The 25,753-nt window shown below is 31.4% G+C and overlaps 2 protein-coding genes across 3 annotated transcripts; one reads left to right on the forward strand and one right to left on the reverse strand.

The window, feature by feature from the left end:
* Nucleotides 1-739: 739 nt before the first annotated feature.
* Nucleotides 740-4,851, forward strand: LOC145319760 (uncharacterized). Of its 2 annotated transcripts, none has more exons than XM_080162094.1 (4): nucleotides 740-1,223; nucleotides 2,834-2,890; nucleotides 3,845-4,021; nucleotides 4,419-4,851. In XM_080162094.1, the coding sequence occupies exons 1-3, from the start codon at nucleotides 983-985 to the stop codon at nucleotides 3,949-3,951; spliced, it is 405 nt and encodes a 134-aa protein (XP_080018220.1). In that variant the 5' UTR covers nucleotides 740-982; the 3' UTR covers nucleotides 3,952-4,021; nucleotides 4,419-4,851. The 2 variants fall into 2 exon arrangements, with proteins under 2 accessions (XP_080018220.1, XP_080018221.1); XM_080162095.1 differs by having other exon boundaries at nucleotides 3,845-4,019; nucleotides 4,409-4,851.
* Nucleotides 4,852-8,526: 3,675 nt separating this feature from the next.
* On the reverse strand, nucleotides 8,527-25,493 carry LOC145320194 (uncharacterized). Its single transcript, XM_080162633.1, has 17 exons — nucleotides 25,430-25,493; nucleotides 25,196-25,297; nucleotides 24,715-24,789; nucleotides 24,296-24,406; nucleotides 23,052-23,150; nucleotides 22,246-22,344; nucleotides 19,916-20,014; nucleotides 18,756-18,857; nucleotides 18,313-18,402; nucleotides 18,023-18,121; nucleotides 14,059-14,163; nucleotides 13,764-13,865; nucleotides 12,625-12,723; nucleotides 10,950-11,036; nucleotides 10,093-10,239; nucleotides 9,404-9,502; nucleotides 8,527-9,109 (listed from the first exon to the last, which is right to left on the reverse strand). Exons 1-17 carry the CDS (start codon nucleotides 25,491-25,493, stop codon nucleotides 9,078-9,080), a joined length of 1,611 nt encoding a protein of 536 aa, XP_080018759.1. The 3' UTR covers nucleotides 8,527-9,077.
* Nucleotides 25,494-25,753: the final 260 nt, after the last annotated feature.

A 25,753-nucleotide genomic window follows, 5' to 3' on the forward strand; every position in this document is an offset into this window, starting at 1 on the left:
CCCTGGATGAGACCATAGTAATGGAAACAAAACTAGATCAAAACAACCTGTAGTATTATGCTAGAAACATTCTAGAAAAAAGGGACATTATTGTACAAACATCTAGGGAGTAAGGGCCCCTCCCTTAATGGGCAATTAATTCAATATAAGAGTTATCAAAGAAAGGCCATGAAATCCAGATTAATCCAATAAATTATGAGGAAATTTTAAGGGATTGTTAATTGAATAATAGATTTCCATAGCGTCATGTAAAGTGAAATCACAACTTGTTTTTGGTGAAATATATTGAGGTTTTATGGTGTGATTTTTATGTTACAAGATTATTGGACCCGGCCAGCTGCTAGCTGGCTGGGCAAGAATATGACTACCCCTTTTTATTCTGTTTATTTCCCTTGTCCCCACCTCCCTTCTCCCCGTCTGCTACATTCAAAACTAACACAACGAGTAGTTATTTCCCTTGCCCCCACCTCCCACCTCCCTTCTCCCCATCTGCTATATTCAAAACAAACCCAACAAGTAGCGGCATTTCATGCGCTAGTACCCAAACTCAGTCAGAAACTGCTAAATTCCTGCACATTCCCTTTAAGCCAGTACTCCTCCTAAAAATTGAATATTTGATCCATTGTCCCCTCCCTTACTCCCTGACAAACATCACTATTCTTAGTAGAGAATTTGGGAAGGGGTAAAATGTGATGAAATACTCTACCTTGCAGATAAAGATAAGAATACTAGATTATCAAAAAAAATGGTTTGAACAATAGTACACAGTGTAGGAACGTTCCGACCATATCATTCTTTAGAAAGTGTCCATATTTTGATAAGTTGGCGATCATATAAAAAATCTCTACTTGCTTAGAATTATCTTTTAGGTTGGACGGATTTTTGTGTCTGATGGACCATCTAGGGTTATAAATCTATTATAGTTCATTTAACAATTAAACCCTTATTATTTTAAGGAGTTAGTTGTTAATTGTTTGTCACAATGTTAACATCTAATTTTTATATTTGTTATATTTTATTTATTAATGTTATATTCATAAACAATGAAGTTAATGGCAGAATAAATGCAAACTTTCAAGGCGTTAAAATCCTTGTGGACAAAGACAAGTTTTTGCAACAGTTAAACTTGACGGCTGTGCCTGACCTCAAGAAAATGACGCTTGTGTTGGAGGGTGTTATTCCACACAATAATAAGCCTCCTCAAATTGGTGACCTTTTAAATAGTAAGTTTTAGAGGATTTTTTTTTGTAGTGCAGCTGCTCTATAACTAAAATGTCACATATTATTTGCGGAAGTAGTGGTTATAACATTATATACAATGCTTTATTTATGTTTATTTATATAGAAACAAGGATGACAACATCCATTAAAGCGTAGTACTGAAACGGTAGGACAAACAGACATTAACACTTGTATAGTGTCAGAACTGAATAATCATAATATAAATGTATAAGAGTCAAAGCAAAATTGTAAGTAAATTTGTTGAAAAACTGCTAGATTCAGAATAATGTTTATGGGCATACTTACATTTTTAGGACTTGATTATAGAGTTGCTTCGCTTAATACATTATACTTTGTTGTCCCAGGAATCAATATACCAAAAAGCAGATCAATCGGATGATTAGATCACATAAAAATTTGTTGTTAAAAAGTAAAAAAATTAACATGTTTAAAATGGACGTACGGACATTTTGGTGATGATTATGGAGTTGCTATGCTTTCTAAATCGTACCTACCTATTAAAGGAATCACCATGCAAAATTTGAAATCGATAGGGCAATTCTAACATGCCTAAATTAACGAAAAAAGCTATCCTTTACGGACGGACGTACAGACGGTACGACCCTAATTATAGAAAAGCTTCGCTTTTAAAGATATTAATTAAATGTACTCCTTATCGACATATTTGTTATTTTTTTCTTCCTCTTTTTCGTCATGTTTCAATATTAAACTTAAAATTTACAAGAATGGCTTTTTTAGTACCTAGTAAAAATGGTTTTATTATTACTTGGAACTTACACCAGATTATCATGTACTCTAATTAAGTGAACCTTCTAACGGGCTAAAATAACCTTCCCCCATTCCCCCCTTTACCCATACCCACCTCTCCTACTAAATGAACGAATTGACCAATAAATGACAGATAAATAGCAACCTATATTGACGAAAATTTTTACCATGTCATAATAATCACGTATATTCTACATCCATTGTAGTAAAGTTATTCTCCTCCTCCTCATCAGTTTGTCTGCATGTTATTGTCCGTCTGTCTGCTTTTTCACGACTACTGCAAGATAGAATTCTAAAACTAGTTTTATAGAGAGGTTACCCTTCGCAATGAGCATCTCTAATATACCTCACTTGGTCTGCCAGTACGTCAGCAACAAAATGGATGAGGCAAACATAATATCAGTACTACCCTTATCCCAAGCTCCTCTGCGGAGAGCGTCATTCATTACGGTGACTTAATTTGGGACACCTGCCATACTCAGCAAGGGTGAGGTAATGATGAGTAGCTCTCATGAGATAGCGGGTCAAGTCATAATGAGCTTGAATGTGGAGCTTGATAGCCCTAGTGGCTATACAAAAGTGTCTCAGCCTACTCCATGACTACTTAGGTCCAAACCATAAGAGACTATGGCTAATCAATCAATCAATGAGGCAAACCGTAAATATTTTTTTTTACTCTGCAGTTGTATGAGATATGCTTCTGATTTATTAGAAATGTTACAACTGACCTATTCGAATCTTCTTTTAACTCAATTTGTTCATCAGTCTGTTCAACATTTTAGGAATTACTTCTATGCTATGATTATATGGTTTTTTTTTACAGGAAAACTGAAGTTTACAGACAGTAGAGTTATTTTTGAAACAATGAAAACTAAAGAAGGTAAACATTTTTTGTGTCCCCCTGAGGGCCGAAGGGGTCAGCAAAACAGAGATAATGATTTTTATATTGTTACATGAAAAAATTCGATGAACATTTTTTGTAATATAGTACATGATATATCAATATGGCATAGAACCAGTTTTAGTCCTGCGGAAATTAACCGAATTAGAAGCCATTATAGAAATAATTATTATTGAACGATAGGTTGCGTGATTATTTTAGTTTCCAATTATACATATCCATTTTTAAAAGCGAAGCTTTTCTATGATTAGGGTACGTCCGTCCGTCCGTCACAAACGGATAGCTTTTTTCGTTAATTTAGGCATGTTAGAATTGCCCTATAGATTTCAAACTTTGCATGGTGATTCCTTTAATAGTTAGGTACGATTTAGAAAGCGTAGCAACTCTATAATCATCACCAAAATGTCCGTACGTCCATTTTAAACATGTTGATTTTTTTACTTTTTAACAACAAATTTTTATGTGATCTAATCATCCGATTGATCTGATTTTTGGTAAGTTGATTCCTGGGACAACAAAGTATAATGTTATAAGCAAAGCAACTCTATAATCAAGTTCTAAAAATGTAAGTATGTCCATAAACATTATCCTGTATCAAGCAGTTTTTCAACAAAATTACTTACAATTTTGTTCCGATTCTTATACATTTATATTCTGATTATTCAGTTCTGACACTATATAAGTGTTAATGTCCGTTTGTCCCACCGTTTCAGTGCTTCACTTTTATGGATGTTGTCATCCTTGTTTAAGGATAAGACAGCGTAAGATGATAAATTAAATAAGGGGTGGGGGGGGGGGGGTAAGTTAGTGTTGTCATAATTATCCTAAGCAATCATAGATTTTAAAACATCGAATGTTAAATATACTTTTTTTGTAAAACTGTTATTATCTTGTTATTGCTGCGCTTCTTATGATAATTTGTTATAATTACAGAAACCAGAAGACCAGAACCCAGATACAAGAAGCTGGAAATATACAATCATTACAACACTACAAGATTATTATCCAAAACCATACCAAGACCTAATATGTTATATTAGGTGTGTCCTTTATTTCCGTTATGCAGTACATCATCAAATAAGTATAATCGCATATTATTTTCCACGAAGTGTATCGAACACTGAACCCCACTACCCCCCTTATTTTTACAATAAATTAAATAATAATATGCCTAACTCGTTGGGGGGACTTAACCCAGCGTGGCTACCCAGAACACTTTACAGCCTAACCTGACCTTAAGGAATAGATAAGCAAAAGAAATAACCAACCTCCGTATTTCAATAAAAATTTAAATTGAAAGGGGTAGTTGCATGAAATGCATATGAACTTGAATTTAGCATAGGGTATATATTTAGAAGAATTTCAATTTTCTACCACGTATAACTCATTTTCTACAAAAAAGAAATCAAAAGTTCATTTCTACTCATACCCCTAACTCGTTAAATGCACTTCATGCGACTATCCCTTTAATTCCAATAAGGTTGTGTGGTCGACTAGGCACTTTGAGAAAAACTACCAAATAACATAAACTACCTCTTCTTCTATGCTTTGCTTTCTTTATTAATGAATCTTTCTTATTTTGTGCTATTATGAATTTTTGCAAATATGAAACACTATGTGGATTTGATAAATATAATTTGCAGAAGTGAAAGGAATATAATTATATTAATGTTATAATGGGATGTAAAACTTTCTTTCTAATACCAAACAAAGATGTAACATGTATGAAATTATAAATAGACCCCTTCCTCTAAGTTAATTTAAAATTTCTACTCAGAACTATATTTCTTTAACTTAATGTACAGTTTTCTTTTATGATAATTTAGAAAATGTAATATCTAAATCTTAATTATTTTGTTTAATTCTATTATTGACCTATTATTTTATATCAATGACCATGAATTGTTTTTAAATCTAATAAAGACTAAATTTATTGTTAAGATATGTTTAATTGGTTGTGAAGCTACTCTGTAATTGTACAAGTTCGTATTAGGGTTGGGCCGGATATCCGGGCATTTTCAATATCCAGCTGGATACCGGATATTCAAACTATCCGGTAATTTGCCGGATATTGAATTCTAGTTTCCGATTGTGTACATAGCACCCTTATCCTATCTTAATATTTACTACTAGCTAAAAAAAAGCTTAAAAGGTCCACACACCTTTGACCGGAGTAGCTGAAGATAGCTTTTGCAATATTTGATTTATCTGTTGTACAACTTCGGAAATTAGGGAAGAAATGGGTAATCAATTTTCAGTTGATCTAAAATATGGTTGGGTAATTTATGCACTTACACTAATAATCATAAAGTTTCATTAATACTAATGACACCATTAATAGGATGATTATATTATTCCCTAAGAATTAGATTTGGTGAAAATTAATAATATATACATGAATGTATTATGCCCTTACCCATTTGCATTTATTATCCTTATAATAAAGTAACAGGATGTTTGTGTGTTTGTCTGTGTGTTTTTACCGAAGGATCTCGGTAACCGCTGAACCGATCGGGTTCTCCTTAACAGGGTAGCTTCTCATAGGTCCCGGAAAGGTTTATAATTATTTTCTTTGGGGGTGGGACACCCCCACCCCCCCCCCCCCGAAAAAAATGAAAAATTTCCCCCCACAAAAAAAAATTTTCGCCCCCCCAAAAATTTTTTTTTTACTTTTTCTTTTAAAATCTAAAATAAGAAATTGAATTATTAAATTTGACTCTCTCCTTCTCAAGTGCCTCTAGGGGCGTAGCTGCTAGTGTTATGATATAGTATACATGGATATATTTTGACAGGGGAAGTTTGTCGTCAATTTAGGTTGCCTATATAGACCTCATTTAATAGTCAATTTGTTGATCCAGTAGCTAGATATGGATAGGGTAAATTGTTTTTTAGCCACCTGTGAGTATCACTTTATTAGAGTATATGAAACATCCAAGTAATTGTATACCAATTATGTCATAGTTACTTATCGCATCGTATTATAGACAGTTTTCCGCGGATGTAAAAGGAAAAAAATATAGGATTAATTCTAGTTTTGTTTCTGAAGAAAGGCACATTTAGGACAGAAAGACAAAGGTATTATTCACAACTAATATGTTAATATGTTTCTTAGCTAAAAATGAAGAGATCTTGCAGTGCAGCCACGGATAAGACAATGTACGATTAATTAATATACATCCACTATGATAACAAACAAAGTTTTCCCTTTTGATTATTTAAACTATTGGTTGAAAAGTTTAAACACTACTAGTCTAGAAACAATGAAAATAGTCTATGAGCCAACGAATAAGGTAACGTGGTTATAGAATATTGGATACCAGTATTATTAAGAGTCCAATTTCCTCTCCCTACCTGGCTTTCAGCACAAACTTTCTTATTTTTGCAACTGACACTGCTAACTGTCTTTAATCAAAGATTTGCAACAACAACAAAAACACGGACGACAATATACAATAAAGCAAAGCTTAACAAATAAAAGCTATAAAATCAATACACTAAGATAATATGACCATGGAGTAGATATTATTTTAATATAATTATAACACCTTTATTTAACCTTTTTTTAACCTTCAGCGGCAAAGCATCCTATTAATGTCACACACCTGGCATGGCAGCAATAGGAACCATTGATAAATTTTTTTGGTTTGTCAAAGATCATCTGGAAGACAGAAATTGGTTAACAGATTTTAAAATTGATATGGACTGATGGACAAACCCTATACGAAGAAATTCTTTGCAGTGCAGTTAAAACTTGAAAAGCTCATGAAAACTTTCTACATTAATAGCTAAGATGAACCAGTTTTTTAAATAAGTACTTTTCTTGCTTTACTTTCTTTGTCAAAATCAGTTGGTAATTAGATGTGTGTTTGTTAGTATGTAAAATCACTCACTACTACACTTTCTCCCCTAGAATATAAGGGCGCTGCAGCTTGTAATATGAAAATAACATTTAACATTGTTTAAAAGGACATAAAGCACTAATAACACCCCCTTCTTATTCTGAAATAAATTGAAATTGGGCGGAAAGGGTAGTTTAGGTTAGGTTATATTGGGTAATAAGTAGCCCTGCGGGTTTAAGCATAGAAAGAAAATTAAATAATACCTCCTATTTTTCAATTTCTTTTTAAGATAAAGAGGTTGGTTATTAGTGCTCAATCGGGAAAGCACCATTTTGTATGAATAATTTAAAGAAATGCTTCGCTTCACGTATGTGAACCAAAAATATATTGAGCAGTCCAGATATATCCAATAAAATCTAAACTTAAATCTGGACCGATCTTTCCATAATTTTGAGTGACCTTTTTGATTGGTCACTAACAGGTTAATGGCTATTTTCAGAGATCCCACATAACGAAGATATGGATTTGAAAAAATACCCCCCCCCCCCCCCCCCAATTTTCAGTATTTTGTTAAACCCACATAAAGTAATCGTTGTATAATTACTTGGATCGATGTTGAACTAGATTTTCATATACTCTAATAAGATGATACTCACAGTTGGCTTAAACAACGATACCCCCCTCCACCTTTTTACTCCATACCTTCCACTAAGAACGAACCGAAAACAATAAATGAGGTCCATATTAGCAACCTCAACCATAGATCTTTGCATATAACCACGTATATCCATTGATGCAATATAAAATTATCTTTTTCATAAGATATTCTAGAATGACGACATTCAGGATCTGAATATGAAAATTTACCTTCAGATTTATGCCTAATTTACGAAAATCAGAGACAAGGTACCAGGATTCTGACAAACAATTTAAAACAATTTAAACCCCCCCCCCCCATCCTTCTCTCCCACTTCTTTTAATTTTCAAATGGAATTAATTTAATGAATCACGGTCCATGAAGAATAGTTATTTCTCGTATCGTATTATAAACAGCTTTCGCGGATATAGAATGTACAATTATAAGATTAAAACTAGTTTTTTTTAGCCCCGATGTGCCAAAGGCACCGACTAAAAAATACTAGTTTTAATCTTATGATTGTATATTTCTATATTCGTAGAAAACTGGATATAATACAATGCTAGACATAGTTTTTTGCGTATGGATGAGAACCGGTTCCTATCCACCAGATTCGAATGAATACGAGAAAATAAATTCTTAAAATATGAATTTTTTCTTTTTATTTCTTTTTCTTTTTTACTTACTAGCGGTTTCGCCCCTAGCTTCTAGGGGCTTTGTCCCCAAGAGGTATAATTACATCTTCTATTACTTACCCAGCAGAACAGATCGCAAATTTTCGCACCTTCCCAGCAGGAAAACATTAAATAACGAATTCGCAAAATTCGTAAAAAAAAATAGTCTAATGTGTTCTCAAGAAAATTACTACTGGTGCTGCTCATAGTCTAATGTGTTCTCAAGAAAATTAATTTTTTGGGGGGGGAGTAAATTTTCGTTTTGGGGGGTTGGGGGTGTCCCACCCCCCAAGAAAATAGCTTAAAACCACCACAGGACCCATATGTATATACCCTGAAGAGTAGAATCCAATCGGTTCAGTGGTTACCGAGATCTTAAGCTTCAGACGGACGGACAGACAGACAGACATCAAGCTACTTTGTATTATAGATAAAACATAACTTGATAAAAATATAACAATTTATTATTACAATATCGAATAAAAGATATTTAAAAGGGCTCTCTAATATTCATAGAATTACATTAAGCACAAATAAAGAGTAGAATCACACTTTAAGACAAATATAAGTTCATTTGTATTTTTATATGATTTTGTTTTGCTTTATAGATATAGTATATAACTATAAATTAAAAATATTTATAAAGTTTTCATCTATCAAAATTTGTTGAAAATTCTTATTTTAGGATATGTCAATAAATTAGGACAAAAGTCTCAAGTAACCACAACCTTTTAGAAACACATAAAATTAGGCTGTAGAGGGTTGAATTGGTAAATTGAAAACAAAAGTATTATAAAATATAACAATTTAGTTTTATCTAATATACTATTAAGATTACTCAAACATATTTTAGAATTTTTAAGGTTGCCAAAAAAATATTACTAATATTTCTTAATTTAATTGCAAACAAATATTAATGATTTTTAAGAACTAATTGTAGATGAAAATATTTCCATATTTCCTATATATTGAATTGCATAAAAATGTTAACAAAAGGAAAAAAAATACTAACTCTTTTATGCAGTCTTTTTATTTCCTCTCTTGGCGCCTAAAAATAGTAACTTATTTTATAGGCAGTAAGAAAATTTACTTTTATACTATTACAGAGGTTTTTTATACACCCAAACATAATGGAGAAAAATTATGAAAGGGGGAAAATAGTGCTTAGATTAGGTTAAGTAAGCATTAAAAAAGCAGGGATTTAGCCTATTTGGATAAGACCCTGTAAGGCCAGAAAAGTAAAATAATGAAAAATAGACCCATTCAGCAAGATATTTTTCACAGACTTACAAAAGTTGGATAGTATTAATAAGGTGATAATTTTTATATTTGTTGCTTTTACCATATTCTCTAAGTATGTCTGTTACTTTAGCTGATTCTATCTTTTTTTCTCTTGAGTCCCAATATTGTTTATGTAGAGCAATATCTAGTGCCGTTTCACCTAAGTATTGCATTGTTTTACAGATAAATAAAGATAAATATATTTGTGCTTAAACCATTATAATTATAGTTGTTTACATCAATACAAGCATAAGAATTGAAAATTAGTTGACAGGCATTAAAATTTTTAAACCCTTTCAAGTTTCACAACCTTCTGGCAAGTAACTGGTTTAGACTGTATATATTTACATAGCTAACTAGAGTTAGGACTGGCAGTGACATAATAGTTATTTCTCGTATTGTATTATAAACGGCTTTCCGCGGATATAGAATGTACAATTATAAGATTAAAACTAGTTTTTTTAGCCCCGAGGTGCCGAAGGCACCGGCTAAAAAAACTAGTTTTAATCTTATGATTGTACATTTCTATATTCGTAGAAAACTGGATATAATACGATGCTAGACATAGTTTTTTCATATTCATGAGAACCGGGTCCTATCCACCGGATTCAAATGAATACGAGAAAAGAATTTAGCCACTGCTGTTGTGAGTCATTGCAGTTTGGACTAGGCTAAAGCTTATAGAGGATGTGACTGAAGTATGCTGTGGCTTGGAGTGGCTGATTCTTTCTCATAAAAAATAACACTTACCATTCTTATCTTCATTATTTACAATGGCTCCATGTTTTAAGAGTAATTCCACAACCTCAGCCTTTCCCTTAGTGACCTCACTTATAGCTCCCCTCAAGATATCTACATCTTTATATAAATGACTCTGCCCAGTTAAATTGTCTGGCCCTGAAATTTTTATAATTTGACTCTATTGAACTTCTGATGACTGAAAGTTTACCTTGAAGAATCAACTTATTAGCATACTCAACTCATTGGACAACAATCTAGGAAATTTTCATAAGGCTGTATAATTTCTGTCAGTCAGATATCCAGAAATATATTTTGAAGATTAATTGTGTCAAAAAACTGTCTGATGTCTCAAAGTTTTAAGGTCTGGAAGGGGGGGGTGATTGGGGTGATTTACTGTTTCAAATAATAAAATAAAATAAAAAACTATAGAAACCCAACTTCTATAGTAGCAAAGCCTCAAGAGGCTGAGAACACATCATTATCATACGGAAAAACATTACTGTAATCTAATGCCGAGTCCAAAAAGTAAATTCATTATTTATTTAGTTATATTTTGAAATACTTATTAAGAAATCAAACTAAACAGTTTAAGTAAGAGAGACATATTCAGTTTTTAAATACCCACATATAGATCTACAACATTAGAAATACTAGTTTGAGACTTCTATCTGTAAAAATTTGAACTTTTTAGTATACAAGTATACTTTTAAAATAACTTTGCCTGAGTGCATTATATCATGTAAAAAGGTATCAGCAAAAATAGATTTTTCTTTAATCATACAAATGAAGGTGTTTTATAAAATATGTGTATTGAAATTCACCTTTTTGTTTTGTAATACTTGACAGGGTGAAGAGGATAAATATACCTTTATTGACATCAGCTCCATGATTGATAAGGTATTTCATGACATCAATATGTCCACCATAAACAGCCTCTTTTAATGCAGTGTGTCCTTTGAACAGAAAAATAGTCATAGTAGTACATTATCCTTATACTAGTTGCTTCACCCTTAGCCTCTAGGGTAGGGCATGGATGGTCAGTTATATCATAAACATTGGAATTCTCCAAGTTCACTAGGTGAAACATCAAAATTATCAAAGGTCTTCAAGAGAAATATAAAATTTGGGTTTGATAGTATTTGAAGCTACAATCCTATTTAAGTTAGGTATCTCCCTTTATCTAGGTTTATATTCCCCTTTAAAAAATTACACTATTTTTAAAAGTGAAGTTTTTCTATAGTTAGGGTCAGTCAGTCTCTCCATCCATCTAAAACGGATAGCTTTTTTCGTTAATTTAGGTATGTTAGAATTGTCTTATTAATTCCAAATTTTGCATTGTGATTCGTGTAGTAATTAGATACAATTTAGAAAAAGTAGCAACTCTATAATCCTTACGTCCATTTTAAAATTTTGTTTAACTTTTTGAAGATTCTTTATAACCAAGTCCTAATAATGTAAGTATGTCCTTAAATGTTCTTATATATCTTTAGAATGAGAAAAATATTACAAATCAATTCTAAGCAAAATCGAAAAAAGTAATAAAAATAAAAAATTGTATTATATTAAAAAAGGCCAAAAATATTATACATTAAAGACAACCTTTACTTTCATTATTCAGCTGTGAATTAATTTAGCCCAATCTCAATTTCTATTTTACATTTGTTTTGTAATGAAATTAATACTTAAAGAAATACTTTTTTACGATTTATTATCTTCATTATTTTTTAATTAAAGTATTTGATTTATGTTCTAAATGATCATCAATAAGACATCTAAAATGAATGGCCTCTTTAGATGAAGTGTGTTGCCAGAAATTCATAATATTTTGGCAATTTTCATATAATTTTTTATCAAAGTATATGATACTTACTATTTTCCAATTTTGCTTAGAATGGATTTGTAATATTTTTCTCATTCTAAAGGTATATATATACATATTTTTATGCCTATTTCAGGATATAAATCAGTTCAAAGTTTTCGTTCACCAAGGTTAAAAAACATTGATTTTTTCAACAATTACTTAACAGAATTAAAAAAGTAAGGTGTCAAATTAAAGATCTTACTATTTTTGTTCATTATGGCTATTTTTTTTATCTTTTTTTGTTCCGTTTTAGTACCATAAAACCAACTTAAATTTTTTTTAAAACTTAAATTACTTTAAAAATAAGAGGTCTACAAAAAAAACGATTGCATATCTAAATTCTATGGACAATTTTACATCTACTACATACTAAAAACACCGACTAGCCATCTTAAATAAAAAGCAAAATAGTTAAGACGCCTTCTTTACTAAAATTTTTTTTCGATTTTTATACAATATTCTGAGTATTCAGTTTAGCCACTCTACAAGTGTTAATGTTCCTTTGTTCTACTGTTTCAGAGCTTTTATAGATGTTGCCATCCTTGTTTCTTTGTAACTGGATGATCAAACAAGTTTGCTGGCTAACTTACAGCTGCATATAGTTAAAAAAATTTGTAATCAATTTTCTATATACTAAAGTATTATAATTTGTGGGAATTCTTAAAAATTTTAATACTTACCATTTTCACTCACATCATTGACATTGGCCCCGTGGTTAATGAGGATCTTAACAACTTCAAGATTTCCCCTCTTAGCAGCTTTTATCAATGGAGTCACTCCTATATACAGAAATGTAATATGAAGCTACAAGATATTAATATTTAGATGTCAAAAGATAGTGCTGCCCACTGCCACTGGAACTGCTAATATAACATGAAACTTTAAAGTGATCATGAAGCTGGAAAAATGCTGATATACATAACAGATTAATGTTTTTTAAGAGTACTTTTTCAAGAATTAAGGCTTAAAAACTTCCCATTTAAAAATAAATCTAACTTTTTTTTTAAAAAAGTTATATACCCATGGAAACATATTTGTCCGGTCTGTTTTATTATACATATCTTAAAACCTATCTAAATCGACAAATAATGTTTATTTTTGTTGAAGTTTACTTGTAAATCTAACATAAAATATAATCTTTTGTTACATACACAAATTAAACTAACTAAAATATGTTGTAATTGCTTTCTATGGGGAGATTAAACAATTTCTCTTGATAAATGAAAAAATATTGCCAAATATGGGTAAAAACATCACTTATTATTATGGGATTATGGTCCCTGGATTTTAAATTTTTCATTTATTTTAAAATTCATAAAATATCTACATATCTTTAGATATTTGAAATTAGTTATTTTCATCGTAGACTGTATGTATATAATGAAATGTAATAAAAGCACTGAACAAGGTAAATTCAGCTATTTTAAACTAATTATTTTCTAACTTAGTGAAGCTTTTTAGCCATTATTCTATGAAATTTACTTAAAAATTAAGAAAATGCAAATAAAAATGCACACTAAAAAATTTGCTTTGTGATCTCTTTAAATCAAAACGGCAGTTGTGAGTCAAAAATACTATGGAAACACCCACCAGCTCAGTGGCAGTAGTCTTGTTATGATGGATGGTTTCAAAGTGTTTCTGGGTCATAACTGTCATTTTGATTTAAATATCACTATTAGGTGAACCAATTTCAAAATCGGCTGAATTGAGGCATTGGCATTGCTGTGATTTAAAGATCCAGCTCATGTATTAGTAAGATGTAAAGGAAAGAAAATCTTGTAACTTTATTCTACATCTTGAAATAGTAGAAATAGCTTACCATGTGTACTCCTATGATTAACATTGACTCCATAGCTGATGAGAGATTCAACAATCTCCTCAGGCTTTTCTTCTCTCTTTAGCAGCATCATCAATACATTTTCTCCAAGTTTTAGATAATGAATATTAATTTACATAATACTTATTTTATTCTTAGAAGATAGGGAAGAAAAGTTTATTACAGTGAGGCCAGAAATTACACTGTAAAAGATAAAATTAGGCAACTCTTTAACATTTCAGACGGATAAACAGACAGGTAAAATGGCAAACTAACATTTATATTAAATTTAAATTACCATTATTTACATCATTAGTGTCATTCACATTAGCTCCATGGCTTAGCAGATATAGAACAACATCAGAATTTCCCATTGATGCAGCAGCCAACAATGGAGTATGTCCTATAATAAAATCATGATGTAATTTCAAAAAAGGAATTTTTAACATAGTTACACAGGTTATGATTTTGTTTATTTATTGGGTGATCTAAATTCAATGCTTAAATCTAAATGCTTTAAAAAGATACTTAAATTCTAATTTAATTATAACAACTAATGATTGATTTTAAAAATTAAAATATGCTTATATGGGATTTTATATCAAAGTTTGCATAAAAATGATCTTGTTCACATTTACTTTTTCTTGCACAAAACTATAATATTGCAAGACAAAAAATCAAGTATCTCACTCAATCAGAAAATAGAATTTATTTTTTAAACTTCCAGTCATCAAATATTGATGAAACCAAGGATTTAGCTCTAGATCTAGAAACACTGTACTGATCTTTAATTTGAGATGCCCTATACAAAATTAAGCTTTACTTCTGTTTCTAATATATACTTCTGCCTTTATAGTTTTACAAATTTCGTTATTTTTATTTATCTTTTAATATGTAAATTAAATTAACTTGATTTATGTCATTTAGACTTAAGAGGCTGCCATGTTTAACGAAATATATTTCAGTAAATAACCAAGAAGTATCAAAGAATTTTTCACTCAGTGAATTTATTGTAAAATGTAGTTTCTTCATTTGATGCAAGGATTTATTGTTTAGAAACAGAAGTTAAACAAAATCTTTTTGAGAGATTAATTTTAATGAAAAATGTAAACATTAACTGGCATTCTAACTGTGTGGCCAAAATAAGGTTATAACTTTTTCTTTTAGCTGAGCTGGATCTTTAAATTGTTTTGATGGTGAACTGAATCGGGGCGATTCATAGGTGAACCGTAGGTGCGCTGATGGTGCGCTACAGCGACTACTATAAAACATTGATTTTTATAAGATTTTTGGCGCGGGGTTGTTAGATCGCTAGCGACACTCAATAAAATATCGATCCGCGCCAGTACAACTTTATTACTTAAGTTGTGTCAGTAAGGTATTTTATATAAAATGCCATGCACCGGTGTCCTGGATAGGAAACAGGTTTTTTTTGAGTTACGTATGACAAGACCTAAATTTCTATGACCAGGCGTGTATGACGGTTCAGCACATAACTTTCATTAAATCACAGCTGATCATTTTAGTGGATTTTTTTGAAAACTACTTTTTTACCCATATTTTCATAGTTTTTCCCGAAAAAATCACAATATTCTCACATTTCCAGCTTAGTTATTCTAAATTCATGCAAAAAAGTATAATAGATGACAGCTATTACAAGATAAATAACCCCAATTGACTATTAGGATTTGTAGGTAAAACATAGATCCTGGATATGATACAAGGTTCCTCTGAGGTTCCACCAAAAAAGTTTAAACAATTCAGAATCAGCAATGATTTTGTACAATGTTTTCATTGTAATATTGACAAGTAAATCTCTTCTAGACACCAAGCATATGGAGGACTGGTAAAATTATTTCACTACTGAAACCAGGGAAACTTGACAATTAGGGTTAGCTACTGCCCTGTCTCACTCTTTATCCTGCCTGCATGATTCATCCTTACATGAATGATGCTGTTAAACTTGCAGACCAACATTATGGCTTTTTACACAGGCAGGTTCACCACCACTGCCTTACAGAGTATTAAAACCTTAATCAACAACCTAAACAATAAGAAACCAGTTAACAGAACAGTGCTAGTTGCCATTTAACTTTCAAAGGCTTTTGACACTGTAAACAATGAGGTTCTACTGCATAATAATAATGCACTAGACTTGAATGAGTACATGTAACGTTTTATGTGAATACCTTAAGGGTAGAAAACAATTTGTTGTTATTGGAGGATCTAAATATGCATACAAATCTGCCAAATAGGCTGACCTACAAGGAGGAAACCTATACCATATACTATTCGAACTGTAAATTTTATAAATGCCAACACCTCACTCTAATTACATCTAGTTTCCTCTGCTGACAACTCCAACAGCATAGGTCCCCTTATTTATCCTTTTGTCAAGGACATAAAAGCTTACTTAGCAGTTCTTAATGATTAGTTAAAAAGTCAGAACCCATTCATTTCTCCAGCCAATCAACTATTCTTTACCACCTTTTCGAATGAAGCAGGCACTGTAGTCATAGTTGAACCAGTACCATAAGTCAGACATCCTAGGTTCTTAAGTGTTACATGTGACACTCTTTTCTATATCGACCATCTTGTTAAGGAGCCTAGAAACAAACTAAACCCCAAAAACAAAATGCTTTAAGCTCTCTCCACCAGAGGGAAAGAAAAGTAAGTCATAGTAAAACATAAAAAGCAATTTGCCAGTCCCTGATATTCTACTGCAGTTCCATATTTAGTAATGCCAGCTGAGACAGCCTACTGATTGCTGGAAAAGCTGCTCTGAGAACAGCCATCTACTGTCACGTCATGAACCAGGAAGCATTTGTTATCAGCAATATTTTACCATGAACTGCAGTAGATCCAAACTCATTACCCAGAACAGCTAAAACCACCCTGTCCCAATACTTTCAGGTTACAATGTTTACCTGAATACCTTAAAGGCCAGTGTAGTTTGTGTCTGACACTAGCAAGAATTTCACACAACCACCATCATTTCAACTGCAACCACAACCCATCAAAACCTTTAAAAGCAGCCACAATACTGAACTGACTGTTTCCAATGATGATGAGCAGGAACAAACAATAACACAGGAACTATTTAGACATCAAGTCAGCAAGGAACCAATATTGAGCAAGATAACATGTCAATATTACAAGGAAAACTTTATACAGAATCATTGCTGATTCTGAAGCATGTTAGTTCAAACTTCAATGGTTGAACCTCAGAAAACATCTTATTACAGCCAGGAACTATGCTATAACAATTCATGAGGCATGCATGAGGGACTTAACAAGTGAGTATTTTTTTGTGTTAACTACCAAAACAAACTTAAGTTTTTTTTTACTGTTTAGACATTAATTCAAATAACAACTTCAAATAACTTTTACCCAACTTCTAGACTACAAATCTTAGATTAGATAATTGATTTTGAAAGATCTTGTTATTGATAATAACATAATCTTTGGTTCAGCTGTCATCTATTGTACTTTTCTTTGAATAAATTTAGATTAACTAAGCTGTAAATATGAGAACATTGTGATTTTTGGTGGAAAAACTATGAAAGTCTGGGTAAAAAAGTAATTTTTAAAAATAATCCACAAAAATGATCAGCTGTGATTTAATGGAAGTTATGTGCTGAACTGTCATACACGCCCGGTCATAGAAATATAGGTCTTGTCATAAGTAACTCAAAAAAAAACCTGTTTTCTATCCAGGACACCAGTGCGTGTCAGTACGGTATTTTATATAAAACATTAATATATGATTTATTTTAAAAATGACTATAAAAATGTTTTCATGATAGTTTTGCAATAAAATATTAAAGTAATTAAAAAAATATTTATTTATTAAATATGATTCACCCTGATTTGGCCCGGCAATGCCACTCGCTGAGTACTATTGGCGCGCCGGTACCGCGCCACTGGCCGCGCCAAATCGCCCATGCCATTTCGATTTAAAGATTGTTATTAATAATCTGGTGGTGCGCTGAAATGAATCGCCCCGGTTTAGATCACCTATAAACGATTTAAAGATCCAGCTCTGGTGTGATCTAATATAAAAATTTCTCTTATAAGGGTGGCAAAAATTTAGAAAATGTTCAACTCACAAAAATTTTATTTTAAGATGCGTTTAACTTTTTTGTTTTTGAATCATGAGGATTAAAAATTGAGGAATTGGGTCTACTTGTTGCAGTCTTTCAGCAGTTAGAGCGGTGAATTTCCTGCTGTATTAAATAACTATATAAAATCAAAGAACTTACTTGACGGTGACAAAGTGTCCCTGAAAGTCAAATTGGCTCCATGGTTGATGAGGGATTCCACCATATCAAGATTTCCAATTATAGCAGCGTTAATAAGAGCTACATTGAAATATTAAAATATTAATGTTTGCAATTGTGTAAACATTCTATAATTAGGTCATGGCTATTATTAAGTCTCTGTTCTGTCCAATCATGCTACAAGAAAAATAACTGACTATATTTTGATAATATTTTGCCAGGTACTCCTATCAAATAAGCAGACCAATTGCTTCTAATGGTTAAAGACTTACCCTGTCCGCTGTCATTGGCCCCATGTTCAAGAAGATATCTCACAATCTCACTGTGGTTGTTCTGTGCAGCATGTATCAACGGAGTCCATCCTATAAAGTAAATGATTCAATGAAAAATGATAAAAAATAATAAGAATATATTTAATAACACATAGAAAAGGAGCAAGAACTTTAGGAGTGAAATATAAATCTAATTCTTAGAGTTCAGATTTCTCAAAAATGTTAATAACTAATTACATTTGTAATTTAAAAACACCCCTTTTCAGAGTCAAAATCTATCCAAACAAAATGGTTTTACTTCTGTTAAATCCTGGAGGTCAAATAAGTTTACTAATGTTGAACCTATATTACCCATTAAACTATAAAAATCAACTTACATCACAGAAATCTGTGGATTTGTGTTCAGCAAAAATTGAATTGTACAATAGATGACAAAAACTTACCAAAAAAATAATTCTCTACATTCACTTGAGCTCCATGATTGATGAGTATCTTAACAACATCAAAATTTCCGTTCTTTGCAGCTGCTGACAATGATGAGCTTCCTATTTAAACAAATAATTGATGATACAATATTTTTTTACAATATTATAAAGTTTTAGTTTTAGTATTATTAAGTTTTAGAAAATTTGATTTGATTACAAAGGGCCAAGAATGAAAAAGTTTACTAAAAATGCTCAATGACCTTGTTCTTGAAAATAATTATCGAAAGGTGTAACAGGGGCGTCCAAGCTTTTTTTTGGGGGGGGAGAGGTAAAATTTTTTTTTAGGGGGGGGGGTAATTCGTTTTTTGGGGGGTAAAATGGCGCGGCAAATTGTTTCCCTCCCCCCCTATGAAATCTGATGCAGGGGTAAATTTTGTTGACCCCCCTCAAAGTTTACCCCCGGGGTAAAATTTTTTTTTTGGGGGGGGAATTTAAATTTTATCGAATGTTTAGTATTAAAAATGCGCAAGAAGCGCGCAAAAATTTTTTTGTTAGAGATTTTTTATTTTGCGGGGGGCATTTACCCCCCCAAAATTGTTTGGATGGGTAAATACCCCCTCCTAAATGGTTGGGGGTGCCTACGGTAGGTAGGGGTAAATTTTAAATGGGGGGGGGTTATAGGAAAAAAAACTTTGGGGGGGGTAATCCCCACTTAACCCCACCCCCTTGGACGTCTATGAGGTGTAAAGTTATTTTTTACCAAATCAGTTCTGCAATTCTTTAACACTTCCAAGATTATTATGAAAAAACAAAAAATCCTATAACAAAATATACTTTACATTTCCTATATGGTTTTTGAACAATTAAAAGTTGTCTAACTAAACAAAACAAGTTTCTGTATAGAATTAAAATCAACAAAAGCATTTTCCCCAGAATTCTGATTTCTTGTCCCTTTATATTTAGCTCTAGCAGATTTGCCTGTATATAGCCTCTAGGTGCTCCTCCCCAATTTGCAATCCAAAAACTTTATCTTATGAAAAAATTAAACACAGGATATATTCCTAGAAGAATAGAGCCCAATTGGTTCAGTGGTTACCAAGATCTTCAGCTTCAGACGGACAAACAGACATTTTTCTAATTTGTACTATAAATAACATGTAAAAATAATAGCTACTTACCAAGTGAAGTCTTGTCATTCACATGAGCCCCTTGGCTGATTAGATAGTTCACAACCTCAACACTTCCATGAGAAGCAGCCGTCATCAGTGGAGTTTCTCCTATACATAAACACATGAAATTATGCCCAGCTTATCAATCTTACAATGAAAAAATCGTTATTAGACCAAATGTAGTAAAATATATACTTCGCAATTTTCAGGTAGGCATCCAATTAGAGGAAAAACTTACTACAATGTGATCAAGTTGTAGAACGATTCACTGATAAGAAACATTGTAAGATTGGATCTAAACATAGTAAGTGTTGTCTGATAAAAAAAATTTCCATACAAATCACATAAAATATCGCATGATATGTCAACAAAAAAATGTTGTCAATTTTTGTAAAACATGTTATATTTGTTACAAAATTGGTATCTTCAAGAGTCTTGAAAATATTATTCTTTTCTTTTAATAATATTATAGAGTGTAGTGAATCCCATCCTTTAACTCTATAATAACTAGGCCTTATACGGGAATAGAAATTTTTTTGCATATTTTTTATATAATACAGAGCATAGGCGTCCAAGGGGGGGGGGGGTAATGGGGCGATTACCCCCCCCCCATTTAAAATTTACCCCTACCCTGGGGGTGCCGTAGGCACCCCCAACTATTTAGGAGGGGGTATTTACCCCCCCCAAACAATTTTGGGGGGGGTAAATACTCCCCCCAAAATAGAAAATCTCTAAAAAAAAAAATTTTTGCGCGCTTCGCGCGCATTTTTAATACTAAATTTTTGATAAAATTTAAATTACCCCCCCCAAAAATTTTACCCTGGGGGTAAACTTGGGGGGGTAAACAAATTTTACCCCTGCCAACAGATTTCAGGGGGGGTAATTACCCCCCCCAAGCAAATTTTACCCCCGGGGTAAAAATTTTGGGGGGGGGGTAAGAAAAAATTTGCAGCGCGCTTCGCGCGCCATTTTACCCCCCCCCCCCCAAAACCGAATTACCCCCCCCTTAAAAAAATTTTACCCTCCCCAAAATAAAAAGCTTCGACGCCCCTGATACAGAGTATTAATTAAATTTAAAAAATATCAATAGAAGAAAACAATTTTAAAAAGAGTTACCTATTTTATTTTTAAACACCAATACATATTGAAAACCAAATTATTTGATTTTGGAGAAAAAAATTGTCAGATTAAAACTAAAACTTTTATCTTACTATGATTTGTTCTGATAGCGAATTTAAATTTATATATTGTTTATTCAGTACTATAACTAGTTGAACGGATCTTTTAAAACATTTAATAGTTATTTCTCGCATCGTATCATAAACAGCTTTCCGCAGATATAGAATGTACAATTATAAGATTAAAACCAGTTTTTTTAGCACCTAGGTGCCGAATTCACGGGCTAAAATAAATGGTTTTAATCTTATGATTGTACAATAAAGGTACTAAGAAAGAGAGGTAATGTCTGATTGAGCCAATATGAGAATCTCTTCGGTACTTACATTTAATATCATTGGTTGAAATTGTGTACACATTTTGTTACGAACGCATGTTTTTTTTCATTTCATACATAGATAAAAGTCAGCTGTAAACAGGATATTTTCTTAGTAGAAAGCTTTGCAGAATCAGAATTAATTGCCCAAAAATTTCGTCTTAAATTTGAAAGCTTCAAATAGATGTGGATTCTTTAAAAAAAAGTTAGGCTGGCTGGTGAGGCAAAATTATTTTTGTGAAAAATCCTCTAAAATCGAATAAAAAATTTACAAAAATTAAATAAAATCTTAAAAGGGTTATTAACATATGATTTTGTTTAATTTTTGTAGATTTTTAATGTGCTTTTGGATGATTTTTCACCAAAAAATTTTGCCTCACTATCGAGTAGCGAGTCTATCATTTTTTAAGAATCCACATCAGCTTGAGTCGAAAGTAAACAATATTTTTGTCTGCTAGAAATGTTCCTTTTTAGATTTGACGAAAAAAGGGTTCAGAATATTCATATATTTCTCTTGATTGTACATTTTTATATTATCAGGTATAACTCTATATTTGTTGCTGCTATCCCTGCATTGACTTAAAAAAGGTATGATATCACGAGCTCAAAGAGGAAAAGAGTTGTCCATTGTAATGTAGAATGCTAAATTAGTCCTAATATCTGACAGATGAAGTCCATGAATACTGCCTTTTGTAAGACTGTAATTATTTAATATGTTATAAAAAATTACGTTTAAAACAAGAATGAAAATAGCAAAGCTGCTTATAGAAATAAAAGAGCGTTTACGGGGAAGTCGTTTTGCATAAAAATCTGGATCACATATCCATATTTATCTATATTCACTTACCTAGAATTACCTTGTCATTTACATTAGCTCCTTGATTGATGAGATATTTAACAATCTCAAGACTTCCTGTAGTAACAGCCTGTATCAATGGAGTGTCTCCTACACATATAAACATATCATTATAATATGGGCCTAGTTAGATATCATTATTTTTGTAATAGTTTAGATAAGTATATAATTTAAATTGTTTTTTTTTAATATCTAAGATAACATATAGGAATGTGATAAAATATACATTTTTGTACAAAAAACGCATTAATACTAATTAATTGTCAAACTGTTGCAGCGTCATTTCTAAGGCATGAATAATAGACTATAAAAGTTTTAAAGATTTTTAATCAATATAATAGATTTGAAATCTGCATAAAATTTTAAGGATTTTTATAAAATTCGTTTTTTATATAATTCTTTGTTTAAAGGCGCAAATACGATTTAAGTTAATAAATTTTGACCAATAGGATAGCTGGATTGGAAACTACCTACGCTCTAATTGGTTGAATGATGTACGTCACTTAAGCTTCTCCAATCAGAGCGCAGATAGTTTTCAATCCACCAATCACAGATCTCAAAATTATTTAACTTAATTTGTATTTGCGCCTTTAAATAAAGAATTATATAAAAAATTAATTTTATAAAAAATCCTTAAAATTTTATGCAGATTTCAAATCTATTATATTGATTAAAAATCTTTCCAACTTTTATAGTCTAATGAATAGAAAGAATGACTTGGCCTAGAATGGAGTTTGTTGGCCTATTGGACCAATATTTTTTTTTTTCATCAAGCAACCACTGGCAAAAAAACCTACCATATTCATCCTTCTCATTCACATTGGTTCCATTTTTGATAAGATATTCCACAATCTCTTTGTGTCCATATTCAACAGCAACATGTAAAGGCGTGGTTTCTAATCAAAGATGCTCAATTTAAAAGAAATTGTTAAGAAGTATGTTCATTTTTTAGTCAATCTTCTGAGATCTCACTAATAATTGATCCTTTTTTGTGATTTTTTTATTTGCAAAATTTGCTTCTCAATTTGTATGAAAGTTCTTGTTACAAAACTTCCTTGCATATCAAATGACAGTAATGTAGTATGAGTTAAAGAGGGACTTTACTCCTACTAAGCTAAACAGACAGCTAACAAAGCAACCAGGACGGCAATGGCTAGCTCTAAGAGATAGCCATTAAAAGCTTCTGTTGCTAAACACCTTGCAAAATATGGGGTTTGGAAGTTAGTTGGATTTAGAACTTGGTATTGCTGAGTTCACCTTGAAGCTGCAGGTTTTAGTCCCTAGGTGTGGACCAAATAGTTATATTATCCATAATATTTAGTACCCAAAGTTTATCATATTATTTTATAGTTATTTGCATGCAAGCTTTTATATGTGAAATAATGTTCTAGTACTTATAAAGTGAATTTATCATTGGTAAGATTGCAATACTAAGTTCTATAATTGTCAAAAGTCTGTACTACATCAATAATACAGAAAAAAATTGTGGACGGGAATATGTTCAAGTAGATTTAAAGTGTATTAATCAAAATCAAGAAAAAATTTATTGGAGAAAATAAACACGAAACCTTGTTTTATTTTTTTATGATGACTATGGTTAAAGTAAATTACATACTATATGCGCATAGCAATGGGAAAAAATATTTTGATACTGTCATCGCAAAAAGTTTTGACCGCCATTGTTACCTTTTTTTAAAACGCCCCAGGAAATTTAATTTTAATATCTATAACTTAATTTTTTTTTAATCGGACCATAAACACTAAAGATATGGGGAAAATGTGAAAAATATAAAAATGGCCAAAAACCTGCAAAATGGCAGTCTGACCGCAATTGATGTTTAGTTAATTGTGCTCCTTAATGATGGAAATGTTGTCAAAAGGTTTCAGCCTTTAATCTCTTATATCTTTTATCGTTTCCCCCAAACTATGACAGACGGACATTTCAAATCATAGAGTAGCTTCGCTACTAATGAATATAATTGATAATATATTTGATAATGTAATTAACCAATATAGTATGATGAAATAATTTGATACTTACCAAAATATTCCTTATTTTTAATAGTAATACTTGCTCCATGTTCTATTAGTAGTTGAGTTATTTCTAAGTCACCACATATCAAGGCAATATCAAGGCCAGTGTAATTGAATCCTTTACAATAGTAAGTTAAATATTTAAATTTAGATATTTTATTTTTTTAGATTGTTGGTAAATTGTTTCTACACTCTTACTTTCTTATTTATTTTATATATAAACATTGTGGAATAATTTTCACAAAAAATTTGTATTGTTATCATTATTTAATAATTTTACATTTTGTCCACAATTTTTTCTTTTATCTCATTGTACATATGTTATATATCTTTTTTAATGCAAATTGTTGTTATCCTGATCTTAGTGTGCCTAACATTAACATAGTTGAAAGATTCATATGATTTGGTAGAAAATACTTATCTTACCTGATTCATCTATGGCATTAACATTAGCTCCCTGATCCAAGAGTGACTTTATTCTGTCTTTGTAGTCCTTCTCATCTGTAGAAATATGAAAGGTCTTATCTAGATATTAGAATTGATTATCATGATTTATTTACATACTTTATTTACTTGCCGTAACGATTCCGGTATAACTAAAAAAAGATCAAATTGATAGGTTCAGGGTTTAAATTTAAACTTCTAAATTGTCAATGAAAATAATGTATTTTTAACATAGAAAGTTTTGAATGATCAATAATTTCAAATTTTTCACCCTAGTCTCTAGGGTAGGGTAAATCAGAAAAAATATCCAAAACAATCCCAGGACATTCATAAAGCTTCCATTATAAGTACAACCCATTTGGATCAACAATTTCTGAGATCTTAATCTTCAGACAAAAAAAACACTTTACTACTTTAAGTCAAAGAATGAACTAAAACCTTTTATTGAATAGAGTAAACCTACCATCGTCATTTTTATTTTCTCCAATCACATAAGAGTTGTCTTGATCATGTAGAGATGTAGCTAGCAGATTAAAGATATCCAGTTGAGGATCTTCACTGCACACTATAAATATAAAAATCCAGGTAAGCTGAAAAGTTTTTAATACTTTGCAAAGAATCCCAATGTTAAAATTACCTTTATATAATCAAAAACTTTAATCTCAATAAATCTGAACATTTTACAAAATTAACTTACCATACTTCTTTTCTTCTTCTACATTGATATCAAAATCTAAAAAGATTTTATTTTTCAATTTCATGTAAACTATTTCCTTTTGGTGTAAATGCTCTTTTTACAATAAAATTTTGATGCAAACTCCCCTCACAGAGCCAAGAGCATATCACTTCCCAATTTTAGTAAATTATAATTGCAATATTGTTCTGTTATAAAATAAGATTGATTTCTCCAATATTAATTTGCACTAACTAATCCAACCTCCAATGAATAATCCTAAAATATAAGTCCTCCAACATAAGAGGATGAAAATCCAATCAAGATCCATTTATTTAGATAGTGGAG

Source organism: Acartia tonsa, chromosome 5 (assembly GCF_053477335.1).
Source record: "Acartia tonsa isolate MP-2025a chromosome 5, ASM5347733v1, whole genome shotgun sequence".
NCBI lineage: Eukaryota > Metazoa > Arthropoda > Copepoda > Calanoida > Acartiidae > Acartia > Acartia tonsa.